We start from the raw sequence: 24,759 nt of genomic DNA, 5'->3' as shown, positions 1-24,759 counted from the left end.
TTCTTTATGATTATGAAAGGCTGCCTGCCATTTCATGCAAGGAATAAAATACAGAAATGAGAAAGATTCTACTGTGGGTAGCAAAACCATGGCTAATGGCACCATGTATGAAGACGTTTGTCTGTCTACATCACAAACTCTTCTTGTTCACGATCCTAAAGGAGCTAGTTGCAGTTTCCTATTTCTCCTATCCAACATACCACAAAATACAAGTAATCCCCGGGTTACGAGCATTCCCTAAGCGAATGTTCGAAGTTACGTGATATGCACCCCCTAGCGTTTACAAACAATTTCCAAAACCATATTTGCAAAAAGCCTTTGCAGCCCAAAACAAAGCTCTACAGCTCCATTTTGGTGTGCGCAGGCCTCATCCAGCACTTTGCAGCCCAAAATGGAGCTTCAGAGGGACTCTGCTGGAGCTCCCTTTTGGGCTGCAAAGTGCCAGATGAGGCCTGCGCATACAAAAATGGAGCTTCGGAGGGGTGGGCCTGCCTCCGCCTTTCCTGAGCTCCGTTTCAGGCTGCAAAGTGCTGGACGAGGCCTGCCCATGCCAAAACAAAGTTTTGGAGGGGCACGCACAGCTGAGAAGCTGGAGACAAAGACAGCTTGCTAGACAGCAAGTGACCTGGCACAGCAGGTTGGAGGTGTGTGTGTGTGGGGGGGGGGACAATTTGGGGAGCATGAGGCATTTAAGGGGCTGGAGAGGCCTTGAGTGGTCTTAAGCAGGTGGCCTATTTCATCACTAGGCCCCACCATGCCCTTCCCCACCCTGAAATACCTCATATGAACTTAAAAAACTGTGCATTCGATTAGCAACTGTGTGGGCGAAAGGAGGGAGTGATCCTGTTCAAGGTATGAAATTCACTCCCACGAATCCTCAGGTTACGAATGGAATGGGCAGGCTCCATTCCATTCGTAGCTTGAGGACTAACTGTACTGCAGATCATATGTCTCACAAAATATGTATCCTAAAAAAAGAAAATGTAGCCTCCTATTTAAATTTGTTTTAAGAAAAACCACAGATGATCCTACCTGCTGTGTTTGCTGCCGCTGAATGGCTCGCACTTTGGGAACTGGGCTCTCTCGGGAGGAGGAAGACTGCTGCCGGGATTGATTTCCCTCCTGAAGAGGCTCCATTGCCATTGTGGCAGATGCTACAGACATGCTGCCTGTGCTTCGAAGAGAAGCACTGTGGGGAAGTGAGTGGGGTGATCTGACCCTTGAGCTGGAACTTGCTTGGTCCGCTTTGTGGATTTGGACCTGCACAGTGTAATTCTGGTGAACTGGCATAGCTCGTTTGTCCAATAGGGTGCCCTGACCAGAAAAATCTTCATTCTGGGTGCTGCGTTTGGCATAATCCTCCATGCTGCTATTGCTGGGTACACTAAGTTTAAGGTCTTCACTATTCTGGCTTCGGGAACTGGTGACACTCAGATTATCCAGGCTTGATTCCATGGACACTTTAGGAATTGGCTGAGGACAATTGTTGAGATGATAAACTGGATTCTGGAAAAAAAGAGCCTGAAGAATGCCTTGCTGGTTTAATGCCGAATGAAGAGGTCTCCTGACTTGGGGGGCAGTCTGTGGTGTTCTGAGCTGCTTGATATTTGCCACCTGGATGACTGAAATCTGACTGCCAGATAAACGTACCGGGGCCTCGTGCATCATGGATCCAGTTTCACACTGTGTGACATTGGGATCCTGGAGATTCATCAGCGATATGCTTCGGACATTGGGCAGATTGGTCTCGTCGCCTTGATCTGAATAAGTCACACTCCGGGATGACGTTTGCTGCATCAAGAGCAATTTGCCTTTGAAATATTCTTCATTTGCTGGAGAAGCTGACTTCAACTTGCGCTCACTGAGAAACAATCAAGACAATCACAGTCTTAACATCATGTCTGCTTATTTGCATGCACACAAACTTATTTCTGCTTAAACAATTTCTCTGGCTCCATATTAATCCCCATATTTGAGTCATCCAAGTGGAATAGCCTAGATGGGCAGGGGTGTTATTTATGAATGGGAATGGAACCAAAAGTCATCTTGGCTCCTGGTTGCTTTAAGTGAGCAACATTGTTCTGAAAAGGAACATTTGGCTCTACTCTGGTAGCTATCTTAAATAATGCAATGCCCAATCTATACATTTGTTTTAGCATTCTAATCTTAATAATTTTAGCCTGCCTCAGTCTATCCACAAGGCTCCAGGTTGCTGCAGGAGAATCACAGAAACTACATTCTACTGCTCTTATTTTGTTTTATATTTCCATTAATGGCTTTACCCATAAGCATTAGTAAAAAGGCCACAATGGGGAGAAATTACTCCTTTCAGATGTATATGGATAAAAAGTATAAAGCACAAAAAAGATAAAACCGTAATTATTCAAAAGAAGATGTCTGCCTAACATGCCCGCCTTACTCATTCATGACATAAAGCCTTTTTTGTCATAGCAATAATTATTCATAACCCGCATTGACAGAAATCTAGAGAAAATGAGGCAGCATCTTTGCTCTGAAATAAGAACTCCAATACAGTAAGCCTAATAGTATGAAGTCCAATCCATGAAAGAAGATATAATCAGCCTACTTTTGTTGTTAAGGTTTACTGTGATGAAGTAGCAAGAATATTCTTATCCATTATACCATGTTAAATACTTTTAATATAAGTAAATAAATTCTTCACTTGTCAGCAGAGCATCGTCTTTGCATACAAGTTAACTGCTCCTAGTTCTCCTCTTATTACATTATCAGTACAGTATCTGATTAAAAAGTGTCAACTGTGACTAAAACTTATTGGCAGGTTGCAGGAACTCTTAAGTTGTGGTAGTAGAATTTTGGATTCTTCCTCTTCAGACTTTAGGTCATTGGTAACATATTTTGGAATATTATTGCACTTTACACACAGAGAGATACACATACACACTCTCTCTTATAGAGATTAAAGGATAGGCTGTAGTTCACATTGATACGAGTACATGCTTGTACATAGAAAAACTCATCCCATTATTGCCAGGTAACAGGTAGCAAATTTGGACAAAGCTTGTGACTTGGAGAAGCACATGTAGAGTTAAAAATACTGGGCTGAACAAAGCAATTATCCACAGTTAGGAGGATAAAGCACTATCGTAACTAAGCTTTTGCTTTCAGCAAAGCCCCCCTCTTGTAATTATGGCATTACTCTGAATTTTAGTTCTTACTTTTCCCATCAAGCTGAACAAAATTATGCATCTCTCTTTCTTCCAAATAATTTCAACACTAGGCAGATAATGCATACCTGTCAGCTGGGTCTTCAAATATTTTTTGTAGCCCAGAAGAGACATTGGGGCTTGAATTATGATCTGGATACCGTCTCAACTGTTGCTGGATTGGCAGAGGGTGGGTTGTATCCTTTGCGATGTCATCGAGAATGCGTGGCAAAGGACCCAATTTTTCTACTGTTGCCTGTAGGAAGGAATTTTCACCCTGATTTGACAATAAGCAACGTGGCATTCATCATTTCGTGTTTTTTTTTTGAAAATTAAAGAATGAATGTGGATGGATGAGTTGTGAGAAAAGATGGGCATTTGTATGCGGGTGTGAAAAACCACAATGCATTGTAATGGAGCAGCAGGCCACAGTGATCCGGTGACCCATGGATGGAAGAGACGAAACAGGGTGCAGCAGACATTGAGGAAAGAAAAGGAAATAGAAATTAAAAATTGAGCCTCCAAAATAAAAAAGTTAATGCTCATAAAACGAATGCATATCACCCCTGCAAAACAAATTGCAATCAAAGTCCAGGGTAGAGGAGACAGGGTGGGGAGGAGTAATACTAAAATCGCTATTAAATTAAAATCTAATCCAGAAAACTAAAAAGGGATTTTTATTGGAAGCAAATGTTTGCCCGTGCGGGGAGAGAGACTGTGGTCAATTGATTGCATTCTCCTATAGTTTGAAAGCAGCAATTCGGCAACAGCACTGAAAGAAACCATAAGGAGCCACAAAAACAAAGGTATTTAAATCATATTTTCTCTTATAACTAATGACAGGAATGAACATTAAGCATATAATTTGTTTATAAACACAAACAGTATTCCATAACTTCCTGCATTGGATCTCAAGTGATCCCTTCAAAGACGATAGTAACTCCTTGCCTGATCACCACTGATGATTCTCAAGAAAGGAAGCATATGGTTGACTCTTGGCAACTGCCTAGACTACCTCCTACAATTTTCTTAGCAAGATTTCAGAAGTGGTTTGCCACGGCCTCCTTCCTAGGATTGAATGAATGTGTTTGGCCCAAGGTCATCCAGTTGGGTTTGTGTGTCTAAGACAGGATTGGATTAGATTAGACTAGACTAGGACTAGAATTCACCATCTCCCAGTTTCAAGCCTGATGCCTTAACCACTACATCAAACTGGCTCTCTCCAAACTATTAGAATATAGCTTTTATTTTAGGAGACGATAATGAATCAAACATAATTTTCTTTCAAACAAAATTGTTCTAAAGCAATATAAATGATGGATATGATGGGAGAAATGAGTTCATTTGCTTTAGAATGTAGTGCAACTTAACCCAAGCCCAAAGCGATGGAAGTTCAATCCAATTAAATTTCACCACCATCTTTCTACTGATTCTCAATGCCTAGTCTACACCAGGGGTGTCCAAACTTGGGAACTTTAAGACTTGTGGACTTCAACTCCCAGAACCCCTTCCTTTTTTTTAAAGTTAAAGTTAACTTTAATCATTACCCAGGAAGCAGCTTGTGGACACTCCTTGGACAAATTTGTGTCCAGCCAGCCCTTCCCAGCCTTCTAACTAATTTACCTTGTCCACCTCCCAGACAACTTCCCACAGCAAAGAATGCAAGACAGCAAACTCCTTTCCCAGATCTATGTATCCTCCAAATCCTGGCTTATTAGAAATGGTGTCCTCGTTAGAAATTTCTGCCAAGAAGCATTTCATATGTGTCCATTCATGCTCTAGAAAGGCATTCATAAAGGTAATATATTCTTCTTTGTTCCCAAATCTGAGTTGGGGAGAGAGAAAAACAGGGAGAGAGGAGAAAGAAGGTCAGCAGTTTGGCAGGAAGTTTCCAAGGGAAACAGTGTGGTCTTACAATGTTGCTCAAGATATTCCAAGACGCAAAACAATATTTCTGTGACCAAATGGCAATTTCTACATGTGATACTTCGTTAAATAATGTTGCATGTAGTCATTATAGAGACACCCCCCCCACTCCACTCCCCACTATTAGAAGTTTTTTTGGCTTAACAAAATTTATTAATTAAGAGGAAAAAAAAGGAAAAGCTGCACCTGAGTCCACCTGTTAATAATAATAGCATTATCTTAATTATCTTCTTTGGCCCCAATCTGTGGCAAATGAAGTTCAAATTACACATAAAGTCTAATTTAAGTATTGAAATTATAAACTTCTTCAGCTGGAGGCAGTAAAGACCATAGACAATAGCAAGGACAAAGGAATGAATTTAGTATACTGTATTGTCTTTTACTACTGCCCTGAGGAAAATATTTTTTTTATAAACCTTTGGAGTAAAAAGATCTTCCCTTAGTACCCATGGGGGCAGTGTTAGTTGCATCCACATGGAAGGTCATACTTATTTTTGCAATATCACTAACACACAATACCAAATAAAAATACATGCGGTCTGCTTCTAATTGGAGAAAGCGATGTAGTAGGATTGGGAATATCACTAGTGAAAACTAGCCAGTATCTGGAGCTAAGGACAGGCTGCTTCCTCTTCTGTAAACACTGGCCCATGATGCAACCCAGCCTGCTCCACTAACCTACATCCTACTATTCAAGTGGGGACTTCTGTTTATAATGTTTTTATGGTTTTTTTTAATCTGAAACAGAGAAATGTAGCTTTCAAATGTACATTTTTGAACGGAATTTCAGCAAATATAGACTTCTCCATACACTATGAACAGAGATAAGGCAAAACAGCTGTATGTTATTCCTAAGAAATAACACACGTCATAATGATAAAATAACAGTAAATCCCTTAATGATCCTTACAAATAATGAAACATCACTTGCCTTGTGAAATTTGCTAAGTTTTGGATAACCTTTGCAATTAGTGTGAGTGCACGAGAGGTACTATCATCTGGGTATTCCTGCATGAGGTTGAAGAGACTTGGAGACATGATGGCTGGGCAAAGGAATCGGAGGAAAAGCGAGGCACTGATCAGGCGTTCACTGATATCCTGCTTTCCCCGTTTGAGGCACTGCTGCTTCCATGACGCAAATACCTCCTTCAACTCCCGAGGAAAGACACTGAAAAGATAACAACATTTGGCACATTCCCATTGGTATATAAACAAGTGAAGTTACTTCTCCTGCTATGAAAGTCCAGTATTTTATTTATCAACACGCTGATAAGGGTATTTCTTGTCTTCATCTGGGGAAAAAAACTATCTAGGGTAGAATTATCAATAAATACTAATAACTACTTTCATAAGCTTGGGAACTAATGCTTCCAGTGTCACGAATTTCATTCCTAGTAAGTTGATATAATATGGATGGGACTGAGTGATCAGGCTAGGTCCAACTCCAGTTCATCAGTATTGTCACAGTCTAATGGTAAATGTTTCATAGTTGTAGCCTAGTTTTGGCTACGCAAACTCTTTATTATTTCTACAGGAGAATGAGAAGCATTAAATACATCTAGATACATCTACTGATTTGCCTTAGATTCTGTATTTTGTTCTAGAAGGAGTCAGCGCAGATAAAATATGAATAGATGTATATTTCTTTGTATGTATAAAATCAATTGCATAGACTCATTTTTTCTTGAGTATACAGCATTGTGTAAAAATGACGCAAGGAACACATGCCACTCCTTGTCTAATTCCTATTAAATGGGTTTGAAGAAGCACAGCTGTTGGCTAACTTTCAGTTTTTACAATTAAAATATTTCATTCCTAGTGAAAGGGAAGATCGAAGGTGGCATCATGAATTTTAACTGCCTTCAGATAGGCAATGTGGTGTCTGGGGATGCCTCCATTGATGCCTTTGAGACTCATTGAACCACCTGACTCATTTTGTTAAATATCGCTTCATACTTAAAACATTCCAAAGCTGAATTGGTTTTTCTAGCATTTGCTTCGGCAGGTAATCCCCGTAAATGACAAGTAATAATGCTTTATCCACTCACCAGTAGGTATTGACAATTTTGCAGAAGGCTAGCTCACAACACATTTTGAGATTTGCCTGGTGATCAGCTAATTCATTAGGTGGACTTTTGCTGGGATCCACTTCACAGTTCTCATCCGACTCATATAATGCCTTGATAAATTCACCTAACAATCAGGTAATAAGAACAAGGCAGAAGAAAAAAATATTAAAAAGATTTCTGGACAATCTTGTTAGAACAAACAATTATATTGCCTACTACCCACAACAACAAATTCTCCTAAATGTGTCAGGGCATTAATATTCCATAAGTCTCCACAAACATTTTTCTTCCCTTCTCTGATTTGAAGTGAAGTCAAGTAACTCTATCTGAATGTAGGATAGCACACCTGTCCCTAGTATTGACAATGTTCAAATAACAGGGGATGGGTCTGCTGCTAGAAGGTCTGGTAATAGCAGAAGATAGAGATCCTCATCTCCGATTTTGCTTCGTTCTTCTCCCTATGTGGGAGAACTGATAAAAGGAGGGAATGGCCTCCTAAGGCATGTAAAGAAATGGTTAGGGAGCACCTAGCTAAACAAATTATGGATATCAATTTGGAGCCTTTGTTTAATTTTGGGGAAATCCGGGAGTACAAGTGTCATATCAGAGAACTGGAGAGGTACAAACATTATTCATAATTACAAATAAATCTTCCTAGAAAAAAAGTAAAAGCTCCTTCTCCCAACAGATTGTCTCCTCTCTTTCACATATTATTTTCCCTCTATTTTAAAAATCTATTATAGGATGACAAAATATGAGGAAAAAAATGGAAATTAAAAAAAAATCAATCAAAAGACATCAATTATATATTCAGCAGTGTGGAATTTTACCCGAACCATTCACATTTCAGTCACTCTAATATAAAATTCCAATTCTTTTAGAAAATGAAATGGTGAACCATTGTTTACCAGTAACAACTGAGGTTCTATTATTTTAATTTTCAACTTGTGAGTTCTTAGCAACTTTCAAATGAAAGGTACTTATGGCCACGAACAATCATAAATTTCTTGCAGCTTTCTATTAGCTGGACCTTCTCCAGCTTTCTAGCTAGGTATTAGCTTTATTTCTTTCAATAACTTAATGTATATGAGAATGGGAAGGAGCACAGTGGCTCACATGGTTTGGGCGCTGGGTTGACAACGTGCAAGCCTGCACTTGTAGCCCGAGTGCTGCTGTGTGGTGAGCTCCCATCATTTGCTCCAACTGCTGCCCACCTACCAGTTCAAAGTGTGCAAACGCAAGTAGATAAACAGATACTACTTCAATGGGCTCATTAATGGAGACATGAAAGGAGCTCCCAAATGGGCATTCCTGGGACAGCCATGATGTCACTGGCTAATCCTTTCACCACAGAAGTATAGTATAGTATTAGAACAGGAAACTAGGTGATTGGAAAGAAGCACAGAAATCTTCAAAATAGGGTCAGTTACTTAATATACCCAATGTACCACTTTTAAGGGAATTTTGATTTATTAAAGTTTCTTCCGCAGATACCAAGAATGGAAAGAAAATGTGTCATCCCAGGGGCTCATCTCTCAAAATGACTTCCAAGAAGAGTTACCGTATTTTTTGGAGTATAAGACGCACCAAGGTTTTGAAGAGGAATTTTTTTTAAAAAATGTAGATAGGTGGATAGAGGGATAGAGAGGGAGAGAAAGAGAGAGAAATACAGTAGGTAGGTAGGGAGAGAGAGTGAGTAGTTAGGTAGGTAGATAGATAAAGGGATAGAGAGAGAAAGAGAGAGAGAGAGAGAGAGAGAGAGAGAGAGAGAGAGTCGGTAGGTTGGTAAAGAGAGAGAGAGAGAAATAGAAAGAGAGAAAGAGAGAGAAATACAGTAAATAGTAGGGAGAGAGAGAGAGTAGTTAGGTAGGTAGGTAAAGGGATATAGAGAGAAATAGAGAGAGAGTGTGAAATATAGTAGGTAGGTAGGGAGAGAGAGAGAGTAGTTAGGTAGGTAGTTAGGTAGATAAAGGGAAAGAGAGAGAGAAAGAGAGAAATATAGTAGGTAAGTAGGGAGAGAGAGTGTAGGTAGGTAGGTAGAGGGATAGAGAGAGAGAAATAGAGAGAAATACAATAGGTAGTAGGGAGAGACAGTGTGTGTAGGTAGGTAGAGGGATAGGGATAGAGAAATAGAGAGAGAGAGAAATACAGTAGATAGGTAGGTGTTTCTGCTGGCACAGCACTTGATCAATGTAATTCTCATCAATCAGTTAAAGAGCTTTCCAAAAGGAAAAAAAAAGTTTTTGCACTCTGCAAAACTCCCCAAAATGGCCCGTTTTTCATGAAAATGCCCCCCCTTTTTTTTCAAAACAAAGGCATGAATAGCCTTGGCGGGGCTTGCAGAGTGCTCCTGCGGCGGCCGGGGGGGCAAAAATGAGCAAAAAATGGCCCGTTTTTCACAAAAACAGACCCGTTTTTTGTCAAACAAATTGCCTGCATAGCCTTATGGAGGCTTATAGAGTGCTGCTTGGGACTGGGGCACAAAAATGGCCCGTTTTTTGCTCATTTCTGTTCTCTACAGCCCCCAGGAGCTCTCTGAAAGCCTCCATAAGGGTATGCACAGCCATTATGCACAGCCATAAGGGGCGGGGCTTCAGAAGGCAAGAAAATGCTGTATTCGGTGTATAAGATGCACCCAGATTTTCAGCCTCTTTTTTGAGGAAAAAAAGTGCGTCTTATACTCCGAAAAATACGGTAACTAGTTTTTGAAAGAATACAATACTATGCAGTTCTGAGGTGTCAAAAACATTTCATTGCCAGCAGCTTAGAGCATTTTGAGCACATGAAATAGAACAACTGCACCCTTATGGGTGATCTGTGTCCTCCTCAATCTTGGGCCCTCTACCAGAGGCCTGGGACTTTGAGGGTTCTGTGTTGGTTCTCAGCTGTTCCTAGCACTGCCCGATTCTGGACAGAGAGCTCTGATGTTGCTCCTGGGATCTTTTGGAGCCACTCTCCCAGCTTAATAATCTACTATTATGTAAACTAGTGATGGAATTCAATTTTTTTTACTACCGGTTCTGTGGGCGTGGCTTGGTGGGCATGGCATGGCTTGTGGGCGTGGCAGGGTAAGGTTACTGCAAAATCCTCATTCCCTCCTGATCAGCTGGGGAGGCAGAGAAAAGATGGGGATGGGGCCAGTCAGAGGTGGTATTTGCCGGTTCTCCAAACTACTCAAAATTTCTACTACTGGTTCTCCAGAACTAGTCAGAACCTGCTGAATACCACCTCTGATGTAAACCCTCCTTGGGTAATTTTAATAAGCTATAGTTCTCCAAAAGTGAGCAGCAGTGCAATATGAGGGTTGAGGAAAATGGATGTATTTGTCCACAATTTTGGACAAAATGGAGAATTATTTATTTAGAAGTGCTATGAGATATCAGGATATAGAAGTTACAGATGAGCATTAAACAGGAGAGCACTAAGAATCAAATTAAGAGAGGGGCAAGGAAAGCATATGATGCTTACATTAATTACCATTAATCTATTCTCTACAGATTAGACTTCACCGAAGTTATTTCCCATGAGTTTAGGTTAAAGGGATCTATTATAGTTTTTGACCGAGCACAGGTACGAGCATATTTGAAGACGTACCTCGTGGCATTAAGAGCGGCCAAACGTCAACATTGTGCCGCTCTTATTGCGTCTGCAGATAACCGCCCTGCCGCCCTGTTTAGGGTGACCCGCTCCCTCTTGTTTGAGAGACCACGGGAAGCCCCATTACAGGGCAGAGCAGAGGAGTTTGGGAAATATCTACAGGACAAAGTCGCTCAAATCCGGACGGGATGGGCCCCTTTCAGTGGTCCAGTAGAGACGCCCGTGGCGAGTCTTGAGGGACCGCTTTGGGAGGAGTTCGACTCGGTTGCCATCGAGGATTTGGACAGGTTGCGTGGACGTCTGCGACCCACCACATGTTTATTGGACCCGTGTCCCTCCTGGCTTGTACTGGCATCCTGGGAGGTTACGCGCGACTGGCTCCTGGGCCTGGTGAACGCCTCGTTGGGTGAGGGGTCCCTACCGGCCGCCTTGAAAGAGGCGGTGGTGAGGCCCCTGCTCAAGAAGCCTTCCCTGGACCCAATGGACCTAGTCAATTATCGTCCAGTCTCCAACCTTCCTTTTTTAGCGAAGGTTGTAGAGAGTGTGGTGGTACAGCAGTTCCCTCGTCACCTGGAGGAAAATGATTATCTAGACCCGCGCCAGTCCGGCTTCCAACCCGGGCACAGCACGGAGACGGCCTTGGTCGCATTGGTTGATGATCTCTGGAGGGCCAGAGATAGGGGTTGTTCCTCTATCCTGGTCCTATTAGATCTCTCGGCGGCGTTCGATACCATCGACCATGGTATCCTGTTGCACCGGCTAGAGGGGCTGGGAGTCAGGGGCACCGTTTTACGGTGGTTTGGCTCCTACCTCTCTGATCGGACGCAACGTGTGTTGGCAGGGGAGCAGAGTTCGACCCGGAGGCCACTCACATGTGGAGTGCCACAGGGATCGGTGCTCTCGCCTCTCCTGTTCAACACATATATGAAACCGCTGGGCGAGATCATCCGTGGTTTTGGGGTGGGATATCATCTGTATGCTGATGATACTCAGCTATACATTTCCACCCCGAACCACCCCAATGAGGCCGTCGAAATGATGTCCCGGTGTCTGGAGGCCGTACGGGTCTGGATGGATGGCAACCGACTAAAACTCAACCCTTCCAAGACGGAGTGGCTGTGGCTTCCGGCCTCCCGGTTCAACCAGGTGCTTCCATCTCTGGCCATTGGGGGCGTCCAACTAGCCCCCATGGAACAGGTGCGCAATTTGGGCGTCCTCCTAGATGCCCGGCTGTCCATGGATGACCATGTAACAGCCGTGGCAAGGGGGGCGTTCCATCAGGTCCGCTTGATGCGCCAATTGCGCCCCTTATTGGACCGGGATGCCCTACGCACAGTCACCCATGCGCTAGTGACGTCTCGCCTGGATTACTGCAATGCTCTCTACATGGGGCTTCCCTTGAGATGCACTCGGAGACTACAGTTGGTCCAGAACGCGGCCGCGCGGGTGATTATGGGGAGGACTAGATACTCCCCTGTAACACCTCTCCTGCGCGAGCTGCACTGGCTTCCTGTGGTCTACCGAGTGCGTTTCAAGGTTTTGATTATGATCTTTAAAGCGCTTCATGGCATAGGGCCTAGTTACATGCAGGATCGCATCCTGCCCCACACATCCCTACGACCAATTCGCTCACACAGAGAGGGACTTCTCCGGGTGCCGTCTGCCAAACAGTGCCGGGGGGCGACACCCAGGAGCAGAGCCTTCTCTGTGATGGGCCCAGCCCTGTGGAATGACCTCCCCCGTGACATCAGGATTACTTCCGATCTCCGCTCCTTCCGTGTACAGCTGAAGACCCACCTCTTTCAATTATCTGGCCTGGCTCAATTGTAATTTCTCTTATTCCTCCTAACTGTTTTTAAATTGTCAACGTTAAATTTTTTAATTGCATATTGGGTTCTTACAATTGGGGTATTTTAATGCTGATTTTTAACTGTCTATATGATGTAATTTGTTACCTCCTCCGTGTCCGTGTCCGTGTATGTGTATGTGTGTTTTGTATGTATGTATGTCTATGTGTTTTTTATACATCTTCTATGTTTTATATGCTCCATTGTACGCCGCCCCGAGTCCTACTTGGAAAGGGAGCGGCTAATAAATTTATATTATTATTATTATTATTAATGGTACTAAAAAGGAATAATAAAGGGTCTTGGAATTAAAATGGTAGAACCGGAAGACACATTAGGAAAAGAATACAGATTAAGGTATTCTTATATACATACATTGAAAGCCACAAATATTGCATGACTGAGTAATGTGAACAATGAATTTTTTTTGCTTTTTAAAGGAATTTAACATTCTCAAGATTGGGCTACTTCAACTACTTTTTCTGACCCAACGATGATTCAGCAACTTGGACTACCTCTTCTCCCTTAATGGCTTCACAATAAACTTTTAAAATAAGAAATACCATATATAATCATAAAGAAATGTTTCTATACCTAGTGCATCTTGCAGATACTTCTGTCCCACCAACTTGAGATATTCCTCAATGGACTTGGTGGCAAGTGTATTTTCTCTGAAGATCAACTCATCATGGTCCCCACAGCGATCCACTTCAGACATCACCAAATCAGTCAAGAAGTCCTGAAATGAAAAAAAAAGGTTAGAAAAAAAGATGATGCATATAATGGCATGGATATTCTATGGACCGAGGTTGGATAGAATATGCCAGATGGATAAAACAACTGACTCAGCAAAAAAGTGAAAATGCTGAAAGAGTGACAGTACCTCCCATTAGGGAAACCAAGGTATTTAGAGACTGTTAGATGCATTCAATCCAACTATTTGCTTCAATTATTCTTTTTTGATAAGATGCAGATATAGTTCAGTAATGTATGAGTTAGACCTCATACATTAAGTCCACTCACTCCAGCTGAGCCACTATTCGTGAAGAACATATCCTTCAATGAAGCCTCCAACTTGGGACCAGCCTGTTGCTGAGGCAGGCTAACACCACATCAAAAAAAAATCCAACAGAAAAAGAGTACTTTCTGGTGAAAAACAGAATAAGGCTAGCGAATATTCTATGAAGAACCTGACGGAGATTGGTGGCCTGCAGGGCTCCAATTAGCCTGCTGTAGGATTGTCCCCTCCCATCCAGCCACAATGCTCTATGCCTTGGCAGGCATTTCTGCTTTGATTGCTAGAGGGGATACAGCCTTGGCCAATAGCCATGACAGATTAAGATCTAACTAAACACCTCTTCCTAGTCCTACTTCTGAGAAGAAGGGCATTCCATGCATAAGTTACACAGCAGACAATAAGCTACAGGATAGAATTTGACTAGAACCTGGTGGGCTTTGCTTGCTATTGGCTGCAATGTATGCAATAATTAAGGTCCTGTAGAGGAAAGGTCATGAGACAAATTTCATTAGAGAACAGAAAAAAAGTTTACTTTTTTTTATTAGTGAGAACATACCAACAACAACAAACTTAAAAGAATTTAAAATAAGGAGATAATGTATCACATAGCAATTAGCAAACTTTGATCCCATGTACCAACTTTCTAAACTTTAATTTAAATAACAGGGAAACAACTGCAAGAGTGCCCCCTGTTATATCTGCATGGAGAAACAACTTTTAAAAACATTGTATTACAACAGAGGATTTGTGCATACTTTTTTCATCTTTGTAAACTCAGAGTGACTCAAATTGGTGCCTCCTGTCTGAATTTGCTATTTGTGTTTTGTGCCTACTTTGCTCTTTAACAGTTTGTTGACAACAACCTCCATAGGAATAGTGAGTAATTAGCAAAGACAGTTTACATCCAGCCTTTTCTATTCTGGAAAAGTAGCCTCCAGGACTGGATGTTGAATAGCAAAATAATCGCTGAATTGTCCATTTGAACTTGATCAACTGACAGCCAGTTTTCTCTGTTTGTTCCTGGAAGAAACAGCAACCTCACTATTCCTACCCACTTCTCACGCCACCCCTATGGCACTCCAGATTTTGCCATAATGGTGTAAAAAAGCCAGTGTACAGAAGTTATAGAATATAATTTTCTGGAGACTATGGACATAGAGAAAGCTGGCACAAAGGAGTGCCTTGGCGAACAAAGGGGAGAAGAACGCAAAATGCTTGAGGAAGTGGGGAGAAGGCAAGACAGAACTCCCTTCCTTGGTCCTCACTCCCACTACAGCAGCAGCAGGATTCAGTAGTGTCAGCAGTTTCTCAAGATTTGAGAGTTGGGTGGCTATATAAAATTTTTAAATCAATAAATAAAATTACTAAGAGTCATCTCGAAGATGGAAGGAAGGCACATTGTGGGGAATGGGAAACAGCCCTTTGTCTAGAATAATCTTTATACACTAATCTTAATAGTTTTCTCTTTTAAAGTTAAAGTTGGTTTCCTTTTCAAATGTGTTGTCTATTTTTCAGCTTTCTCCAAGTGGAATCCCTGAAGATTAAGGTACAATGATACAAAGGCAAACATGTAAGCCTTGAATATATAACTTGTATATAAGCAGAAAACATTAAGCATCAATTCAAGAAACACACGTTTTCCACTATCTTGTTCTTCTCATTTATTTCTCTTTTGCTTCTTGGGCTAAAGATGGCCATATCGATCTATCCTGAAAGCACCAACTGCAATCTAGAAGATGTGTTTGAACAGGGTACTCTTGAGATAGTGTAGCATAATTGAACTGTCTACACTTGAGATAGTTTAGAATAATAGAACATTGGTTTTACACCAAGGAGATTAAAACTAAAACCTCCCTTAGCTTCACCATAAACATTGGGGCATCTTTCTGTCAACTTATCCCTTCTCCCAAAGCTGTTGGGAGAATAAACATTCTATCACAGGCTCTCTGGAAGAAGTAGTATATCTATTCCACTGCAAATTCTCTGGAAGAACATTTTTTTAAGGACTCAAAGGTCAGTGGTATAAAAAGACAAAGTTGGTTTCACATTGTAAATAGTAAAATGTAGTAAAATGTTACTCTGTATATTCTGCTCTTTGAGAATAATTTTTAAGAACTATGTCCTGCTTAAGACTGTCTTTCAGAAGTTTGCACATAGAACCCAAACGTGAGAGTAAATTTGAAACAATGGGCTCTATTTTATCCTCCAGAAGAGGAATAGTCTCTCATTTCCAAATAAAGTGCAGCATCTCTAAAGAAGTAAAAGACACATGCATAATCTAAATTCATAACTGGTCCAAAAAGAGGCTGTGGCACCAGGGGGAAAAAAGGACATTGAGGAGTGGAGCTGGAATCTGAAGAGCACTACATCTCACTGCAAATGGTTAAAAATTATTTCTGCTCAACCCATAATTCAAAATAGGGAACTGAATCAAAATAAATACTAATCTTTTAGCAGGAGTCTGTTCTCCGAGTTTGCTAATCTGAGGGCTATAAATTAATCTATAAGATATGAGAAGACAATTAGAAAAAAGGATAGAAGTACAGGTAGCCCTTGAATGATGACCATAATTGAACCTGTTATTATGGTTCATCAGTTGTTACAGTCATAAGTTGAGGCACCATGTGACTGGACCAGAAAAAAGTGTTATTAAGTGAACACCATGGTAATTAAGCAACTCAATTTTCTCTAATAGATTTTTTTTTGCTCGAAACTGGAAGTAAACAACTGGCAAAACACACACACACCCTCAAATCACAGTCATGTGACCATGGGATGTTGCAAATGGCCATAAAGATGAGCCAGTTGCCAAATGCCCAAATGTGATCATGTGATGACCACAAGGGAGGTGGTGGTGAGACCATTGTAACTTTGATAAACGGTTATAAGTAGTTTTGGGATTGTCTGTTGTGTACACCAACAAAGTAAGCAGTAATTCTGCATATTCCTACCTTTGCTTTGCCAGTGCTCTGAAGAATGTGCACCATAGCACAAGCCATCTCCTCTTTGTTTCTGACACTTATGACTGGTTCCAAAACAGAGCATAATTCAGTATAATTGTTGGTTATAAATTCAGCAAACTCTTTATATTTTTCCATAGGAAGGACGATGATGGTCTGGTACCGTGACTTGATCCGGATGGATGGCACACCAGACTTTCCCTTATTGACTGTGGGAGTACTGATGGTGTACCACTTTTCCACAAACTGTCGACCGGTGACAGTAGCTATGGGAATGCTGACTAGACCAATATAATTATTCTTATAGTTTTTCTTTTTCTTTTCGGTGTCCTTGTAGATGTGGACTGTAATGTGATAAGTGGGCGGAAGGCCGGAAAACTCAAACTGTTCACCCCAGAAAATATTGTCAGCTTTTGATTTACTGGTAGTTCGGGCAACTAATATTTCATCCAGGCATATTTCACAGAAATACTTCTTCTTGGGGGCCAAACCTTTGGCCTCAATGATCCAAAGACGTAACATATTCTCATCTCGACGGCAATTATCCTGGAGACAAGAACAGTTAGTTTATTTATCACAAATAATGTCTATTCTATATAGTTCCTATCTTTCATAGCTACAATTATATTTTTAAGTCCTGACTTTCTATCTATCTTCTTTTTAAGATGGCTTATGAGAGAATAAACACATTTCTGAATTTTTCTTAAGGAAAACTCCAAATTCAACACGTCACTGCATGTCTGATCATGAATAGATTCCTAGCCTCTTGAAAAAGAAATAGCTGAATCCAATAGAGCAGGGGTGTCCAAACTTGGCAACTTTAAGACTTGTGGACTTCAACTCCCAGAATTCCCCAGCCAGCACCCCTGCAATAGAGGATGACAGTCAACTGAATGATTAAAACAACACTAAACCAGGAGTACACATATGTTGTGAACCTTCTTCTCAAAATGAAACACAATTCCATATCCAAAAGAATAGATCCACAGTCTTAATATCATCAGCCTCTATGGCCTAGTAAGATTAAGTTTATTTTTTCAGGCAGTAATTACTCATAAAGGATTATGCTGCTACTGATAAAGAAGAAAAGGAAATAATATAATTGAGAATTTAGAATTCACTTGGGTTGGTGGAGAATATCTTGGAGTCTTGTTGAGAAATTGGAAAGCCATCACTCCTTCTTGGCAACCTGGTGCTCTTCCAGAATGACCTCACCTAGCCCCATGTATATTAGGAGAGTAATCTTCCAGGGTTTTTTAAAAAACTAAAATCTCCTAATGGTCAGAAATGACAGGATGGTAATCAAAATCATTTGGAGAGCTAATGGTTGTTTGACAAATACTTCAGGCAAAATAGAACCGTCCTGAGTGAGACAAAGCAGGGCAAAATAGTACGCTCCCCCCCACCCCATTTATAAAGAAACAAGTTCTGAAGCCTATTATAAATATTCACATTAACAAATACTGGGAAATTCCAGGAAGTCAAACAAGATCACCACTCCTCTGTGTCTCTCCTATTATAAATCAGGCATAAGAGTAATGAAAGTAGAGTGCTCCTAAGTCCACTTGGAAGAAAGTAGATGGTCATGTTTGGTATTAATATATTAAATATTGAAATTGGCAACGATGGCCAGAAATTAAGAAGAGCTTCATAATGTGATAGATTCTAAATTTGTATTGACACCCACCCACACCCACACATCAGTATTCAGCACTGATCCCACTTCTCAATCATTTCCCCAAAGCATTTCAAACAATAAAATTAGTGATTAACAATGTGACATGTTTACAGGTTAAAGATGTAATCTATCAGACATTTTGATCAACGAAGTCTAAGTGGGGTTTATTAAGCAGTTTTCTTTCTGAGGCAGATAATTTGATGCCACAAATCTACTTAGAAGGCTATACTTGTTTGGGGAAGCAACTTGATATCCCCAGCTATTAATCGGGATGCTTTTCTGGGGTTGCATTTTACACTATACCTTGTTAGGCTGGAGAGCCCTCCGTATGTTCTCCATCCAGATGTCTCTTTCAGCAGCAGAAGTGCAACTGAAGCATTTACTACAAGTGGAACAAGATATCTAGAACATATTACAGAAAGTCAAGTTAAGCTTAGATTGTAATTGCATGAAAGGAAACAGCAGAAACACCTTAATACTTTATAACATAGAAGCTTAATGAGGAAACTTAACCAGAATATGAATACGTTTATTATGTTAACCCACTGGGGTATTACAAAGCTCCAAGTGTCAGAAACATTATGATCTAGTTTGAAGTCTATTAATTCTCGCTGAAATGTTCACCAAATCCTCCCAACTTGAACAGTTTTCAAATTGGAAATTTAGCCTATAAGGATGATTAAATTAATAAATTTACCTATACAATAATAAACAGTATTGAGGGATATTTTAAAGAACTGATTTTTCTAGTTTATAGTAACGTTACTCATAAACCAAAAGTTTTCTAAGCAGTAGTTTAACATTATTGCAGAACCATTCTTCATTTTTATTTTCCAATTTGAAGCTATGTCTAACACGGCTGTAAAGTGCTTTAGATTTAAAGAGGAAAAAAGTACTTTGACTCCAGATGAGTCCTCATGTAACAATGATTTCTTAAATCAATTACTATGTGTCTCTCCAGGGATTCTGTAGATATAACAGGAAGAATAGATTGAAGAATTACCGAAAGAGGATAGATGTGTGCCCACTTATGCTCTAAAGCACTTTTTTGTCTTTTGAATCCAAAGTGGTGGAACAGCCTATAAACATTTGCTTATAAAAAGGTTGTGTGCTATTTTGCAGAAAAAAGACATGGTATGGATTTGATACTAAAGGAGATGGAAAGCAATGAAAATAAGAATTATGTACAAGTTTGAAAATAAAATCTACATAACATAGGATTGCATTAAATATTATGCTTAATATTTTACATTAATCGACATTCCCCTTAATAAGGTTTAGGTCTAGGACTAGGCTATTCCTTAGCAAGACTGTGATCTGGTTACTATGGAATTTGAAACATCACAGTGCTGCTAAAATACAACTGTTTAAATTATTAATTAATTATATTGAAATGCTGTTTTGTTCTTTTTGAGAGAGCCACTTCCCATGAAAGATAAATCGAAGGTTGTCATCTAACTCACTGTATTTAAATTAGAAAAATTAAAGCTTTTACGGTATTGTACTGAATGAAATATAAAAGTAAACTGTAATTTTTCTTGCTTCTTCAAAAGGATCACATTTGCTAGGTAGTTTCCATGGCAACCAGGAAAAGGTCTTTGATTTTCCATCAATGTGTACAGGTAGTCCTCAACTTACAACTGTTCGTTTAGTGACCATTCAAAGTTACAACAGCAATGAAAAAAGTGACCATTTTTCACAGCTATGATTGTTGCAGCATCCCCATGATCATGGGATAAAATTTCAGATGCTTGGCAATTGGTTCATCTTTATGACCATTGCTGTGTCCCAAAGACATTTGATCACCTTTTGCAACCTACTGTCAAGCAAAGTCAATGGGGAAGCCAGATTCACTTAACAATCAGGTTACTAACTTACCAACTGCAGTGATTCACTTAACAGCTGTGTAAAGAAAAGTCGTAAAATGGGTCAAAACTCACTTAGCAAATGTCTCACCTAACAACAGAAAGTTTGGACTCAATTGTGATCATAAGTTGAGGACTACCTGTATTTGTGCACATGTATGTGTCAGGCCTGCAGTTATATTCCTTTTTAGGATCTTTGGCCTGCCACACACTCTATTATTCATTATGATGTTTCATTAGTGTAGTAATTGGGAGGGGGAATAGAAAGGAGTAGAATTGTGGAATGTGTTGTTGTCATTCTTTTCTAGAAGCCCAAGGTCATCTTTTGCCTCCGCACCTCTGCACCTGACCGGAACTAGCTGGGTGGAAATGCCAGCGTGGCTGAAGAAGATTGGACCATGTGATGGATTTATGGGTGTGAGGAAAAGATCATGAACTTTCAACTGGGTGGAATCCCAGGAAGTTTTCAGATTTGGGATTCCACAGTATGATGCCAACATGTAATCTTAATGGGAAAGTTATTAATTCAATTTTCCCATTAAGAATACCAAAGGAGAAAAAAACCTTTTGAAAAAATGTATTAAGGAAGTTAGTTGAAAAGTTCTTGAATATATTAAATACCAATGCCAATTATTCCCAATTTGTGGTCCAAAAAACCTGTGATTCTGAAAGATACTGGAAGCAGTCATTGATGCATACATCAAAATAATCATTTTCCCCCACTTTTTTTTTAATGGCAAACATCTCAGGGAATCATTGAATTGCCCAAGATGCCCTTTCAATATTTCAGTTGGAAACATAGTTGCCCATTTAGGAGATGATCTCCTAAAATGTTGGCCATTTATTCTAAATTATTGGATTTTTGAATCTGGGATGGTGATGTTTTATTAAGGAAAGGCATTAAGGAAAGGAAACAAGCATCCAGGCAGAGGACACAAATATTAAGTTGTGCTTCAGCTACCTCCAATAAATTTGGGGGAAGGAAAAGGGACAGTTAATGCACAAGATTAGCTGTTGTATGTTGCAAATGCTGTTGGACAAACACTTGTTAAATTTTGCAAGCATGCACCAATAAAGATTGCAAAAAACAATCATAAATCAAGGCAAGCTAACTAGATGACCCCTAATCATCACTGATATAGGGTAATCAAAACATGCAAATTAATTCCTTATCTGGTGCTGCATTACTAATATGGTCATTAGAGATACAAATGATGCCTAACTGTGGCGCAACTTTCCATCAATTGACAATGGCCCAATAAGAAATTTCCTAGTTCTTTGTTGTTTCTCTTAGTCATTCACTGCCATGTTTTCTTAAGACTGAAAAGAAAGTTCATTTCTGTTCAATAACTGATATCAGTTATCTCATGTACTTGAAGATCATCTGATCATCAAATAATCCACAACCTTCTCATGTTAAATCTAAAGCAACAAAATTTGTTACTGTTACAAAATTGAAAGAATAAAAAGACCCAGAAGATCAAACACTATATATCACTCTTCCACTATATTTTTCTTTCTTGGAATAAAATGAATACCTTTGTTATGTATTTACCTCAAAGCAGAAGTCTCGTCCAATTATACTGCTATGAAGTGGCATGACAAAGACTTTGTCATCAGTCCCAAGATCCAAAGTCTCAATAGGACCTCCTGGACTCAGCAAAGATTCATGGGAAAATGATTGTTTCAGCTTTGACAAGCCAAGGGACCTGTATAAAGACAGTAGAAGATGGAGATCAGACACCAAGAAAGAAGTAGGTGATTTAATAAAATTAAAATTTAAAAGCATCTTTTAAGATTTGCCTCATTCCAAAAATTGGTTGGGAATCCCTACCACATGCCTATCAATATTCAACAAACTCAGAAACATAAAACAATTCTGCTTTTAGAATTTCGTATTCTGAATTATTGGTGAATGGTTTAAATGTTTTTCTATACGTTTCATAGAATCCAAAATCCTACTAGTAACCTTCGAAGGCTGCATATTTTTTATTCACTACAAATGAAAACGTTACATTTATAGAGCTGTGCAGTTTCTCTTCCTTCCCCTTCGTATCCAGTAGATTCCTCTAAAAATAATGCAAAGGGTGCTCTGAAAATGAAGGGGAGGGGAGATTTGTGAGTGTGCTGTTTGTATCAATCTTGCTTATTTTTCAAAGGAGCTTGGAGTAACAGACATATTTTTTTGTATTTCATGTTAGAAACAATCCCCCAAAGCAGGATTGGTGGAAAGATTATGGGGTCAAAATAATGCAATAAGTCAGTCAAAGATCTGAACTAGTTTCCAAGCACAATATTATCCTCCACGCTTACTATTAATATTCCCTTTTCAAAAAATACAAATGGGATACAAACAATGACAGATCTATTACTCTTATACTAAAATGTTTCACAATCTATGAGGGTGGGATTGGTTTTTTTTTTTTTTTAGAAATAGCACAGGAAGATAGATAATCTTACTAATCGTATTCAGGCATTATATTAATTTGGCATGCTCTACTTGGGGGCATTCCTGATCAGTCATCTTCCTACCGAAGGGATTTCAATGACACTGGTTTCCAGAAGACAAGCTGAGAGAAAAATCTTTTTATAGCACTTGAGCTCTGAATTGCATCTAAGAGGACATCCTAAGAAAAAAAACCATAAAAGTTGGGATGACACAAAAACAAAACAGGACCTTATTTCCTTCTTTTCATGTCACATTAAGAATTTAGGAGAGCCAGTGGCAAACCACTTCCAAAATATTGTCAAGGAGACTGCAAGGACTTGTCCATGTAGTTGCAAGGAATCTAGGCTGACTCCAAAGCACCCCCACCACCCCCACAAGCACAAGTTTTGGGATTGTTGGGAGCCATATCCATGGCTTTCCTGACTTTAGGCTATGATCCCTTTTCTTAATATAGTAGTTCATTTGTAGCTTTGATTGCGCTTTACTACGATCAACTAACTGGACGTGAGCCGTGTGATTGGTATTCCTTATGCCCTGTTATTGCTAGAATGCAATTCCTTTTACTGGCATTGGACACAGTAAAGCACCAGCTGCTATTTCAGTAAGGTTAAGTCAAAAGGTTTCCATTTAGCTTGAATTCATTAAAGTTAATCATAATAATAGGAATTTGTAGATTTATGCAGTTTGCTTGTCTTTGCAATGCTTATCCTGATTCTGGGATAATTATCAGGAAGGGAATTAATATTTGTATTTCAAGTCATCATAGAGAAAGGATTACAACAGAATAAGCAGGCACATAATAGGGAATACCCATTGAAAGTAATGTGCTAGCACTGTTTGCCTCATGTCTTTTAGCTCACAGCACTGAGTGTGCTAGGCCAACAACTGGCATAGAACATTCCTTTCAATGTATATTTGCCATTGTGTGCCTTCTTACTCTCTTGCAATCCGTTCCTCTTCAATTTCTCCACTCTATAAGGGAAAAGAAAAATGAATCAGCACAGGACAGGTTGCCTAAAATGATTGATTGTTTACACAATATCTCCGGTTTTTGAGAGAAAAAAATGGGCCAGGCACAGAACAAAATGTACTAACTGATGTCATGATGAGCACGGGATTGAGAGAAAGATGCTGTGAAGGTTGTAAAAGCATGACTTAGTCGCTAAGTTGTTTTTCCAGCAATTTTACACAGTAACTTTCGAATGATTCATTGCACAAGACAGTTGACAAGTGAGGTCTACCTGTTTTGAGAATAGATAATACAAGTAGTCCTTGTACCACCACTGGGAGCAGAATTTATATTGTGACTGTTGTTAAGCCCAATTTTGTTATCTTTTTTTGTCATGGTTAAGTGAATTCAGTGCAGTTGTAAAGTGAATCACATTGTTGTTTAGCAAAATAAACTTCCCACATTGACTTTGCTCAGTGGAAGGCACCTGGGAAAATCACAAATAGCGATCACATGATACTGAAATGCTGCAACCAATGCTGTAAATATATAGCAGTTGCCAAGCGCCCACATTTTGATCATTTGACCACAGGGATGCTGCAAAGGTTGTAAATGTGAGGGGCCGGTGGTAAGTCAGTTTTTTCAGTGCCATTGTAACTTTAAGTGGTTGTTATATGAATGGTTGTAAATTGAAGACTATCTATACTGGATTAGATACACAGTCCTGGTTATAAAGGAAGTAAAGATTTGCACACTGCAAATAGACCATTTCTATGCATTGAAGCAGTTATCTGATTTTTTGGGGGGGGGGCATAAAAAAGGATGTGAATGATTTAATGAACTGATTCCTTAGGTCCAAAATACTTATTCTAAATCATGGGTTTAGTGCTATTATCAAATAGATTCCTATAAAGAAAGTCTTACAAAATACTCCATTTTGAATATCCAAAAGAATATTCAAAAGTCTCAAAGTTCCTAACTGTATATCCCAACTCTTAGTAAACGTTGAAAAGTAGAGGGAAAGCTACTCTCCTCTGTGGAGTAGACCTCACAGTGAGAATCTTATATAACACCGATGAGGTATGGTTGGGTTAATAGAGATAAACTTTTGAGCAGTGGCTGGATCTGCAACTTCAGGCAAGCTCACTAGAAACTGTTTTTAAACAAAAACAAAACAAAAACTTGTAGATGTTTGAAGTAGAATTAAACAGGATAT

General features: G+C 39.7%; 1 protein-coding gene across 3 annotated transcripts in view; it reads right to left on the bottom strand.

Annotated features, from left to right (window-relative positions):
- The window catches only part of RASAL2 (RAS protein activator like 2), a gene marked incomplete at its 5' end in the record, with an annotated part of 242,109 nt that overhangs the window by 28,148 nt on the left and 189,202 nt on the right, over positions 1-24,759 (bottom strand). For 2 of the 3 annotated variants that reach the window (XM_081947703.1, XM_081947701.1), the window contains 9 exons: positions 1,033-1,861; positions 3,275-3,462; positions 4,809-5,010; positions 6,043-6,279; positions 7,160-7,304; positions 13,219-13,363; positions 16,594-17,148; positions 18,584-18,682; positions 21,701-21,854. In XM_081947703.1, coding sequence (XP_081803829.1) covers positions 1,033-1,861; positions 3,275-3,462; positions 4,809-5,010; positions 6,043-6,279; positions 7,160-7,304; positions 13,219-13,363; positions 16,594-17,148; positions 18,584-18,682; positions 21,701-21,854 — 2,554 coding nt within the window. The remainder of the gene's footprint in view (positions 1-1,032; positions 1,862-3,274; positions 3,463-4,808; positions 5,011-6,042; positions 6,280-7,159; positions 7,305-13,218; positions 13,364-16,593; positions 17,149-18,583; positions 18,683-21,700; positions 21,855-24,759) is intronic. The other variant, XM_081947702.1, reaches the window with a different exon arrangement.

This window comes from Natrix helvetica (genome assembly GCF_964273705.1).
Source record: "Natrix helvetica genome assembly, chromosome: 3".
NCBI classification, from domain to species: domain Eukaryota; kingdom Metazoa; phylum Chordata; class Lepidosauria; order Squamata; family Natricidae; genus Natrix; species Natrix helvetica.
This window is presented reverse-complemented; position numbering and strand designations above follow the sequence as displayed.